The 11,701-nt window shown below is 45.7% G+C and overlaps 1 protein-coding gene across 1 annotated transcript; it reads left to right on the forward strand.

Moving 5' to 3' along the window:
* Positions 1-455: 455 nt before the first annotated feature.
* On the forward strand, positions 456-10,816 carry KRT83 (keratin 83). The gene is made up of 9 exons (XM_044679915.1): positions 456-839; positions 4,050-4,258; positions 4,746-4,806; positions 5,417-5,512; positions 6,666-6,830; positions 7,067-7,192; positions 7,500-7,720; positions 10,217-10,248; positions 10,650-10,816. The coding sequence occupies exons 1-9, from the start codon at positions 456-458 to the stop codon at positions 10,814-10,816; spliced, it is 1,461 nt and encodes a 486-aa protein (XP_044535850.1).
* The last annotated feature ends 885 nt before the right edge of the window (positions 10,817-11,701 follow it).

Consider the following 11,701-nt stretch of genomic DNA (forward strand, 5'->3'; position numbering starts at 1 on the left):
TGTTTTCCCCTCATAGGTCTTATTTCTTGATGAAGTGGTTTACTGGCCCTAGTAATAAAGGGGAGACAGAAGAAGGGGGAGGAGATGAGGTACCAGAGTACTACAACTGCTCACTCACTACCGGGAAGCACTTTGCTTTTTGCACGGGGTGGGGGGGAGGAAAGTTTGATTGGAGAGGTAGAGGGGAAGCTTATAAAGGCTTTGAAGATGAAATGGCATCTGTGGGTCCGTGAGCAGTGATTGTTGACACAGCCATGCCAGAGAGGCAAGCTAAGTTGGTTCTTAAGAAGACAGGAGTGATGCCAAGCCAATAAAAGGCACCTATCATCACCTTTTTGCTGCCCCCTTTAATGCAGCTCCCCCTGACAAATAAAAAGCCAGAGCCACTGCCGAGGGCACTGAAGCATTTGCAGGATTCTCATCCATCCGTACCGGTACCTCCTGCCACCTTCACCATGACTTGTGGAATTAGCACAGTGGGCTGTGGAATCCGACCCAGAAACTTTGGCTGTTTTTCAGCCTACGTGCCTAGGATGGGTGACCGCTGCTGCGTCAGCGCTGCTCCCTACCGAGGGGTGTCCTGCTACCGGGGGCTGACCGGCTTTGGCAGCCGCAGCATCTGTGGGGGCTACAGGGCTGGCTCCTGCGGCCGGAGCTTTGGCTACCGCTCTGGGGGGGTGTGCGGGCCCAGCCCCCCCTGCATCACCACTGTGTCTATCAACGAGAGCCTCCTGACCCCCCTCAACCTGGAGATCGACCCCAACGCCCAGTGTGTGAAGCATGAGGAGAAGGAGCAGATCAAGTGTCTCAACAGCAAGTTTGCTGCCTTCATCGACAAGGTCAGTGGCACGGTCCCTCGGGTTCCCAAGTTCCCTATGCGCTGGACATTAAGGGGAGGCTCAGATCAGGAAGGGAAAATGGTTGCTACCCTTAGGAAACTCCTTGTCTGGCTGCAGAAGAGATGGGAGTGAGAAAAACTGAGCAGGCAGTGTGGTATAGTGGATAAAAGTCAGAGAAACTTGAATTCAGCTCCTACTCAGAAACTTGCTAGTTGTGTGATCCTGGAAAAGGTGCCCATTTCTTCCTCTATCAAAAGCCTCCATTCTCTCGGAGCCTTCCCAAACTAAATTTGTGGCCCTAGAATACATAGATGCAGAGAGCCCAGGACACAACGAGGCACAGCTGGAGAGAGTTCTCGATCTCAGTGCCCCAGGCAGAGACAGAAAGAGCAGGGCAATGGAAGGAGGACGGTAAGAAGCCTGGAGACTTGGAGATCGTGCTCTATGAGTTTCAGTGAGGAATTAGAAGGAGTTTGAAGAAGAAAGGAATGGATAGGGGTGAGTTGGGATGATGTGTGGCTGTGGACAAGTCACTTCAGGGCCGCAGATTTCTGATCTATTAAAATTAGGAGGTTGAACAAGATGTCTTCTTCCAGATCTAAATCTCATGAACTTAGCCAAAGAATGACATGGGAAAGAGGGATTGGGTTTATATTTGACCCCAGAAAGCAGAAATAGGAGTAGGGTGGAAACTGATGAAGGGCCTATTGCTCCTTTGATAAACTTCCTAAAGCAAAATCTGTTTCAAAGTTGAACCTTTAGGAGGTAGCAGCTTTCCCACTTGTGGAGCCCTTCACAGAGATCACCTATAGGAATGGTCACCTATAGGAAGAGGGTTATTATAGAATGTACTCTTAACCAGGTTAAGCTAGGCAAGATGATCTCTACAGACTCTTCTACTTCTCTATCTACACTTCTGACTTCCCGGTGGTGGACATTTTCATCTTGGAGTCGTAACTCTGTATTTTTTAACCTTCTATAAGTTGGGAAGTAGCATTTAGTAGCCACCTAGGTGGCCCTAGCATTCCTGTGGAATAGAACTTTGGTTTGTGATCTCAAAAGCTCTTTAAGAAAGGTATCTTGACCATAACAGGGTCAAAAAAGTGTTTGGTCCAGGTGCCTTTAGTCCAATTAAAATGACTAAAAAACAAAGAATATGCTAAGAATCCTAGAATCTTGGAGTTGGAAGGAACCCTGGAGATCATCTAGTCCAATGTCTTCATTTTACATCTGAAGAAACTGAGGCCCAGAAAAGCAAAATAGTAGCTAGCATTTATATAGGGCTTTAAGGTTTACAAAACTCTATATAAATATGATCTCATTTGATCCTCTGACAATCCTGGGGGCAGGGAGGTGATATTATTATCCCTATTTTAGAAATGAGGAAACAGAGATAGACAGAGATTGAGTGTCTTGCCCAAAGTCATATAGCTACGAAGTATCTATGGTCAGTTTGAACTCGGGTTGTGGCTCCAGCACACTAACAACTATCTGGGAATGATTTACCCACTGGCCCCCACGGCTAATTAAATTTGGCCAAGTAGAGGTTCAAACCCAGATCTCCACGAATACCCAGTCCAGCGTTCTTTCTGCTATGGTGGAACATTCTTTGCCCTGAACCTTAACTTCCTTGATTGTCTTTGGCCAGAACCAAATTGAGTTTCACTCTAGAAAGAATGGGACTGCCATCTCTTATCTCCATTGAGTATAAAAGGAAATAGCCTGAAATGACAACGTAAGAATTTTAGAACAGATGAAAAGAAAGAAAAATTTACCAAAAGGGAGAGTCATTAGAGCAGGGGTTAGGCTGGTACAAGTCACTATGAATCCTCTTCTCCGAGACCCTCTAAAACAAGAGTAATTTCTATGTAGTGAATGATTTAGATGGAATTCTGGCTGGAAGGAGAGGAGGCGCAGTGGGGACTAGACAGCTCCTTCTAGGCTCTGGGTTATTAAACAGAGCAACTGGGCTCCTGGAGAATTGGGTTGTAGTTCTTTTGCCACTGAGGTGCTGCGTGACCCAAGGCATGTTGCTCAAGCTCTCTGAGCCTCCCTTTCCAGCTCTGTCAAAAGAAGGGGTGAGACTAATGATCTTTGATGTCTCTTTCATCTTGAACATTCAATAGCTGCAGATTCTAATTGCATCATGATGAAACAGCTGGGTGCTTTGTTCATTATTCAGGCTTCCTATTCACCTTCTTTTTGGTGCGGGCATGGGAGGAAGCTTATTCTTTTGTTTAATTTTACAACATTCATGTGAGCATTGTGTTAGATGCTGGACACGCAAGGATGAAAAAACCCCGACGGAGTCCCCTTTCCTTCTCCCCCTCTTTGACTGGGGGCCATGTCCTGTTGATTCTGTCTTAATAATAAATCCCATTTAATAGAGCTTTGGGGTTGATGAATTGTCTTCCTCACAACCAAGCCAGTGAGGAAACCTATTCAGCAAGCTCTGTTATGTTCATTTTACAGATAAGTAAACTAAGGCACAGGGAGCAACCTGCCAAGGATCAGACATTTAGGCAGATGGCCCAATAGATAAAGTACTTGGAGTCAGGAAGACCCCCATATGACTCTTGGCTCAGATGCTTTCTAGCTGTATGACTCTGGGCAAGTGACCAGTGACCACTCCTCCCTGCTTCAGTGTCCGAATCTATAAAATAGAGATGATAAGAACAACTGCCCCATAGAGTTGTTTTTTTTTTTAACTCTTATCTTCCATCTTAGAAGCAATACTGCGTCTTGGTTCCAAGGCAGAAGAGTGGTAAGGGCTGGGCAACAAGGGTTAAAAGGGGTCCAGGGTCACACAGTTAAGAAATATCTGCCGTCAGATTTGAATCCAGTACCTCTGGCATAGAATTGTTTTGAGAATCAAATGAGATAGCATATATAAAGCATTTTGCAAACCTTCAAATTCTATGAAATAATAGGCTTCTTTAAGCTCTATGACCCCTGAGGATGGCTTGGCATCGTTGGCTTTAGATACAGGAGGAACACGAAGCCAACTTTCTCACTTCTCATCTGAGGTACGTGATGCATTGAGAAGTTAAGAGTTAGCCAAGTAGAGGCATACTGAGGCAATCTAAGCCTTCAAACCCAGATCCCTCAGCACCAGATCCAATGCCCTTTTCCTTATTTCTGCCCTTTCTGTAACTATAGAACAACCACCCAGAGGCACATATTTAGACTTTTTTGCCATTGACATCCCAGGTGCGGTTCCTGGAGCAGCAGAACAAGCTGCTGGAGACCAAGTGGCAATTCTACCAGAACCGGAAATGCTGCGAGAGCAACTTGGAGCCCCTGTTCCAGGGCTACATTGAGACCCTGAAGCGGGAGCTGGAGTGTGTGGAGGCTGACAGTGGGCGCCTGTCCTCCGAGCTTAACCATGTGCAGGAGGTGCTAGAGGGCTACAAGAAGAAGTGAGTGTCTTGTTTCTGTATATGTGTATGTGGGTGGGTGGGTTCCTGGTATCTGATAGGAATGTTCCCCTAAATCAGACTTGTGAATTCTGCCTACTAGGGCAACTGGGTGGGAGGAATCCTAGAATTACCTTTGCTTACTGAGAAGAAGGAGAGTGAGGAAATTTGTGATGTGACCAACCAGGTCTGGTCAAATGCTCTAAGGACTCTGGTCCCTCTGTTTTTATTATCTTGGCCTCCTGCTTCTTCTCTCCCTTCCAAACCACTCTCTATCCTTTGGTTCCTTGGCTTACCCAAAGAAGAGCTGCACTAGGAGGTGAATGAATTTGAATCATCATCCACGTAGAGTGGTTCCTTATGAGCCACAATTCTGGGGAAGGAGAGGAGTTTCTGGGGACAATGGAGAAACAGTTTTCTGAAGATTGGTCATGAACAAGATGATTTCCTTCAGAAAAGGCCTGAGCTTCTTCTCTCTCTCTCTCCTCAGGTATGAGGAAGAAGTCACTCTTCGGGCCACAGCTGAGAATGAATTTGTGGTACTGAAGAAGGTGAGTGACTGAGGACCAGGGACTTGAACCTGATCCTACCTGCTCCCAACCTGTACCGATCTCTGGTGGCCATGAACCTGTATCCATCTTTCTAGGCTTCTAAAAAATAAATGGGGAAGGTAGCTAGGTGGCTTATTAGACTGAGAGCCACATATAGAGACAGGAAGTCCTGGATCCAAACCTGCCCTCAGATACTTCCTAGCTGTGTGACCCTGGGCAAATCACTTAACCCCTATTGCCTAGTCCTTCATGCTCTTCTGCCTTGGAACCAATACATGGTATTGATTCTAAGATGGAAGGAAAGAGGTTTTCTTTTTAATTGATTATTCCCCTTTCAAGTCCCTAATTAATCTGAGTCCTCAATAACTAGAAGCAATATGATATAATGAAAAGTTTTAATCTCGAATCACGAGAATTGGTTTCCAGCCTTGGATCAAACACTTCCTAGATGTGTGTTCCTGGGCAAGTCACTTAACCCCCATTGCCTAGCCCTTACCACTCTTCTGCCTTGGAACCAATATACAGTATTGATTCTAAGATGGAAGGTCAGGGTTTAAAAAGAAAAGTGAATGGATTTTGCTCAATTGTTTCCCATCCACTCTCTCAACAGGAGGTGGACTGTGCCTACCTTCGAAAGTCAGACCTGGAAGCCAATGCAGAAGCATTGATAGAGGAGATTAACTTCTTGAGAGCCCTGTATGAGGAGGTAAGAGATGCCAGGCACTGAGGGTCAGGTATACAGAGCGTCATTGTCCCAGAAGGCATGGTAGCCCAAGAGAGGGATTTGCTGTTCTTGGGGATAGGCATTCCACCACTCCCTACTGTGTTCCCTGCAGAACTTCTGCTCATCCCTATACCCTCCCTCAATCTCTACACCTTTCCCTTCTCTCTTTCTTCCCTCCATAATCCACTTTCTCTCTCCCCCTGCCTTCCTTTTCCTCATTCTCTGTTTCTCTAAGTCCCTGTCGCTCACATCTCTTTTCCTCCCTCTTTCCTTCCTGGTTTCTCCCCCCCCCCCCCGCCTGCTTCCACCTCGGTCCTTCCAGCACCACCCAAGGTCACCACTGATGCCACCCAGGGCAGGTAATCAGATTTGACATTCCAGTAGGGGTAGAAGCAGGGGATGGGGAAGGAATGGCCAGGTTTCACTCTGTGGGTCAATTAACAAAGTATCTAGGGCCAACCAGACATTTCCCCCAAGAGGCCAGAGACTAAGACTGGCAAAATGTTCTCTGTACTAGAGCTAACTCTCCTTTTCTGTGCTGGCAAATGGAAGCAATAGTATGTATAATCTCTAACTATGGGAAATCCCCAGAGAAATTTGATTGAGTTTAGGAAAGATGAACATGGTTTCTCTGATAGTTATTGTCCTTTCTAATTCTTTTAGGATAAGAGAAGATGAGTCCATGAATACTGGGCTAAGTGGGGGAATAGGGTGACTAAGTCTAAAAAAGTCTTAGTGATAGAGGCAATTCTAAATCAAACAGGGCCAAGAAATAATTGGGATGGGGCAGTTAAGTGGACACTTCTTAGTTGTGTGACCCTGGACAAGTCACTGAACTCCAATTGCCTGGGCTTTACCACTCTTCCGTCTTGGAACTAATACTTGATAGTGATTCTAAAATGGAAGGTAAAAGTTTAAAAAACAATTGGGATTAAACAAGGTCCATAACGTAGATATTTGCTAGTGAATGTTATTAGACCTGAAGAAAGCTTTCCGTTCTGTGAAGAATGTTACAGGGGGCCATCTCCCTGCAGGCACAGGATCTTGGGTTCCGATGAGACAAGAGGGGTCTGGACTAGGAGCATATGGAGCCCACATGAATTCCTTGTCCTCTTCTCTCCCAATCCATTTACAGGAGTTGCGGGTCCTCCAAACCCACATTTCAGATACCTCTGTGGTGGTGAAGATGGACAATAGCAGAGATCTCAACATGGACTGTGTCATTGCCGAGATCAAGGCTCAGTATGACGACATCGCCAGCCGCAGCCGGGCTGAGGCTGAGTCCTGGTACCGCAGCAAGGTGAGTGGGTCTGGCCCCCTCACCTTCGAGACACTGCAGGAGAAGGAATTGGGTCTGTGAAGAGTGGACTTCAGGATGGGCTGCCCCTCTGTTTGGAGACACATCTCCAGAACAGCTTGTAGTCTTTTCCCCTGGAGTGTCTGGAGGAGGCACAGATGACATCTGTAGCTGGGATGACCCAGGGATAAGGAAGGGCTTGAATGCAATGACACTCTTAGCCTCTCTGCCTCCCACAGTGTGAGGAAATGAAGGCCACAGTGATCCGCCATGGTGAGAGTCTACGCAGGACCAAGGAAGAGATCAATGAGTTGAACCGCATGATCCAGAGGCTGACCGCCGAGGTGGAGAACGCCAAGTGCCAGGTACAGACAGAGCATTCCCCTTCTGCCCCTCCCCTCCCCTTACCAGAAATGTGTAAAATTGAAACCAGATGAATTCAGGTCGGTGCCATAAAGCTTTTTCCAAAAACAGAGGGAAAGACTCTTTTTGGACTAGCCAAGGCGGGTGAGACACGAAGAGCCAATATGAAACCTTCTTTCTTAGAAGAGTTCTATGTGGATAGCCAAGGTGGGAAGAGGAACACTTAGGTCATCTCTGCTGGAATCATAGCCCAGGAGTCCAAGAGTTTGATAATTCTCTTTCTGTACCCTGCCCACTCTGTCACCCCAGAATTGCAAGCTGGAGGCTGCTGTGACACAGTCTGAACAACAGGGCGAGGCTGCCCTCAATGATGCCCGCTGCAAGCTGGCAGGGCTGGAGGAGGCTCTGCAGAAGGCCAAGCAGGACATGGCTTGTCTACTGAAGGAGTACCAGGAGGTCATGAACTCCAAGCTGGGGCTGGACATCGAGATCGCCACCTACAAACGGCTATTGGAGGGCGAGGAATACAGGTAGGGGTCCCTGGACCGTTCCTTGTCTTTCAGATCTACTCTGTTTTAGAATTGGAACCCTGAACTTGAATACCAGGTACCATGCTGGGTGCTGAGGGTACAAAGACAAAAACGAATCAATGCCTACCCTTAAGGACCTTACATTCTATCTGGGGAGACACCGTGGAGGGAAGAACTAGCCGCTAGAAGGACCTAGGCTAACCAGCAGAAGTTTCCTTCAGAAGATGACATTTGAGCTAAGCTTTGAAAGACACTAGGGATTCCATAAGACAGATCCAAGAAGGGAGAGCATTCCAGGCATGGGGGACAGCCCAAACAAAGAAGTAGGGGAGATGCCTGGTATATAATAAGCATTTAGTACATGCTTGTTGAATTGAAATAAAGCATGGTGCAATTGTAAAACGTTTTAAATGCCAGAGTTTGAATATGATCCTAGAGATAATAGGAGCTGCTAGAGTTTATAGGGGTGAGGGCAGCTAAGAGGCACAGCAGATAGAGCCCAGCCACTAGTGGTATCTAGAGACAGGAAGATTCATCTTCTTGAGTTCAAATCCTTTCTGAGATAGTAGCTGTGTGATCCTGGGCAAATCACTTGACCCTGTTTGCCTCAGTTTTCTCCTCTGTAAAATGAGCTGGAGAAGGAAATGGAAAACTATTCTGTTATCTTTGCCAAGAAAACCCCAAATGGGGTCAGAGCCAGACACAACCGAAACAACTGAATGACGACCAAATTTATTGAGCAAAAGAATGGCATGCTCAGAGCTATGCTTTAGAAAAATCACTTTGGTAGGTCTGTGAAAGATGGGTTCGGGAGGGGGAGAGTGTGGAGGCAAGTAACCATTGAGGAGTTTACTAACCCATTTAGGCTTTACTGATGTGCTTGATAAGGAAGTAGAGAAAAGGAGAGGATGACATGGAGGAGAAGATGTGACAAGACCTGGTCATTGAACATAGGTTTCTATATAGAACATCAGTTTCTACAGATAGACAAAAAAGAGTAAGAAAAACCAGAGTAATACCTTTTCCAGACACATGATAAGACTGTCTCCTTTATGCCTGTCTCTGGTCTGCTGGTATATGTCCACCACTGGCTACCCAGGTCACCTGGAGAAGGTAACCATCTCTCTAGCCAGCACCTCCCTCCTGATTAGAGAAAGCAAAGGAGAATGAAATATTTCCTTCTGAGTTTCTTTAACAAAAGATACTTAAATTAGTGAGCCCAGACAGCCTTAAAAAGAGAGGAGCAAGGGGAGAAGTGGTGACACTCAGAAAGTAAAGAGTAAAGTTCAAAATGGAGCCAGGTGGAGTGGGAGGAATCTCTGATTACATTTCTATAAAACCTGACAGTATAAAAAAGCATTTTCCTCACAATAACTCTGCCCAGATTGCAGCATCCACATTTTTTCCAGATGAAACTAAGGGCCAGAGACTATGGCTTTCCAAGGATCAAACAGTTAATAAATGTTACTGACAGTATTTGAACTCAGGCTTCTCTTGATTCTAAGAACAGTCTAAGGAGCTGATAGGAATCCAAGGAGGGACATTCTAAAAGCAGTGGGGAAAGTGGTCTCCTTCCATAAGAATACTGACTGATGGCCCTTCGGTTGAAGCCTCAGAGCCAGGATTGTAGCCCAGGCTCTAAATTCAAATCCTGTGTTCTGTTTACTAATTCTGTCTACAAATTCTGTGTTCTGTCTACCACTACACTGGCTAGTGAGGAATTATTTTTATGAGCTGCTTAGGGCAAAAGATTGTCAAGACTCTTGCTCTTTGGATTACAATGGCCTGCCTTGCTTGAAAATAAGGGCCTTGCATCAGACATTCAGAGTGGTCTGCAATCCTGGGGACAGGGGACATGAAGAAGAGACAAACTACTGATTGGTGACAGGTAGATTAGGGCAGGTCATTACAGCTAACTTGATTCAGAGAATGATATCTTCCTCCTTTCCCCCAATCCAGGAAGAGGACAAGGGATACTGAGTCAGTGCTAGGGTAAGAGAAAAGAGAGAAAACTCAACTTCCCAGAATACTTTAGTGAGGTCTTGACCATACACTAACCCCTACCAACCAGGAAACACTCATCTGGAAAGTAATTAGAGAGGAGAGCAGGGTTTTAAATATCCCAGACTTCAGCAGAGTCAATCACTCAATCAATAAACATTTTTTAAGTGCCTACTATGTGCCAAGCACTATCTTAAATGCTGGAAATACTAAAAGACAATGCATGGCTTCAAGGAGTTTATAGTCTAAGGTTAAATGATTTATTTGCCCAAAGTCCTACAAAAAAGCTATATCAGGACTTTGAGCTCAAGCCCTCCAAGCCACAGGTCGAGGGCTCTTTCCATCGTGTGTCTCCAGGTATCCTGCCCCCTAATCTCATCTCTCTCTACCTTCATCCATCCATTGCCCCATTCCTGGAAATTTAGCAGCTGAGACCTTGTGAGTTGGGATTTTATTCTGACTTCTCTTCTCTCTCCTTCATTCTTCTCTTTTCAGGTTGTGTGAAGGTATTGGTGCTGTGAATGTCTGTAAGTACTTTTGACTTTGAAAGGAGGGATTAAGGTTAGATAGCTGAGAGGACTTTTTGCTTGGGAGGGTGGAGAAATCCTGCAAGAGGAGCTTCCACTAAAACCAAAGAGGGATGCTATGATTTGCCATAGAAATCCTAGGAAACTAAGCATAGTTATAGGAGGGGCTGGGGTTGGACTCAGGAAGGTCTTCCCAGATGTGAAGATGGGAAAACACTAGGACAGGACAGCAAAGAAACTACTAACACCTCCTTCCTGGGAGGTCTGGACAAATTAGAGAGACCCTTCCCAGGATAGCCTGAGTTGAGAAAAATAACTGCTTTTGCTTAGAATTAGGGGCTTGAAAATGTTGGCTTCACAAGCTAGAAATCTGACCTTCTCCTACTCTCCTACTTCTTCAGGTGTGAGCAGCTCCCGAGGTGGTGTCACTTGTGGTGACCTTTGCCAGTCTGGCTCCCGACCGGTCACTGGCAGTGTTTGTAGTGCCCCTTGCAGTGGGAACCTGGTGGTGAGCACTGGTTGTTGTGCGCCCTGTGGATCCCTCAACACCAGCTGTGGAAGATGCTAGTGGGAGCCAGAGAACCAGAGGCGCCCTTTCCATCATCTCCAGATGTATCCTATTCTCTCCTCCCCCTTCTGTAGATCTCAGCCTCCTAAAACAGCTGTTTTCCTACCTCATATTCTGAGAATACACGAAACTTCCCATTCCCTCCCACTTTTGGTCTTCTGGAGACATAGCTCTGATGGTAGGGAAATGGGTCCATTGACAGCCCCTTTCTGGGTCCTGGACCTACCTGGAATAAAGGGATTTGAATACAGGGCATTGCTAATCTGCCTCAGCTCTCTCTCATTGCATACCGTCATATGTTTATCCAATAAACTTGGGGATCCATTTTGGCACTGAAATTTATGGCTTTCTTGGAATATCTCATCTAGGTGATAGATACCCAGTGGGAATATTGTTTGCATTCCCACTGGAATAGTAAGTAAAAGAGCAAGACAAAGGAGAGGATGTCACTGGTATGAGCACTTGAATGGCTTTCAGGATTATAGACTCAGATAAGAGAAAACTTAGAAATGATCTGGACTGACTTACTAAAAGATAAGGAAACTGAAGAACAGAACAATTAAGTGACTTGCCCAAGGTCACACACATTGTAAGGAACAAAGCTGAGATTCAACCCAGATTCTCTAACTCCAAATCCAGAGTCATTTCTGCTATACTTTTCTGTATTAACATATCAAGGGGAGAGCTCAAGAATCTCATCCCTTCCCACTCTCAGGAGCATAAAAAGGCTCAGGGACAAAAGCTACTATACAAGACAACTCCATTCTCCTCTTCAGTCCTACGGAGGAAATGTTGGCTATTCTAGGAATCTTCCTAATTACATACTACTTGTTGGTGTAGGCTAGCTTAGATTTAATCAAAGAAAGTTAGATCCAGAAAACAACC

The sequence above is a fragment of the Gracilinanus agilis genome, chromosome 5, assembly GCF_016433145.1.
Source record: "Gracilinanus agilis isolate LMUSP501 chromosome 5, AgileGrace, whole genome shotgun sequence".
In the NCBI taxonomy this organism is placed as follows: Eukaryota; Metazoa; Chordata; class Mammalia; order Didelphimorphia; family Didelphidae; genus Gracilinanus; species Gracilinanus agilis.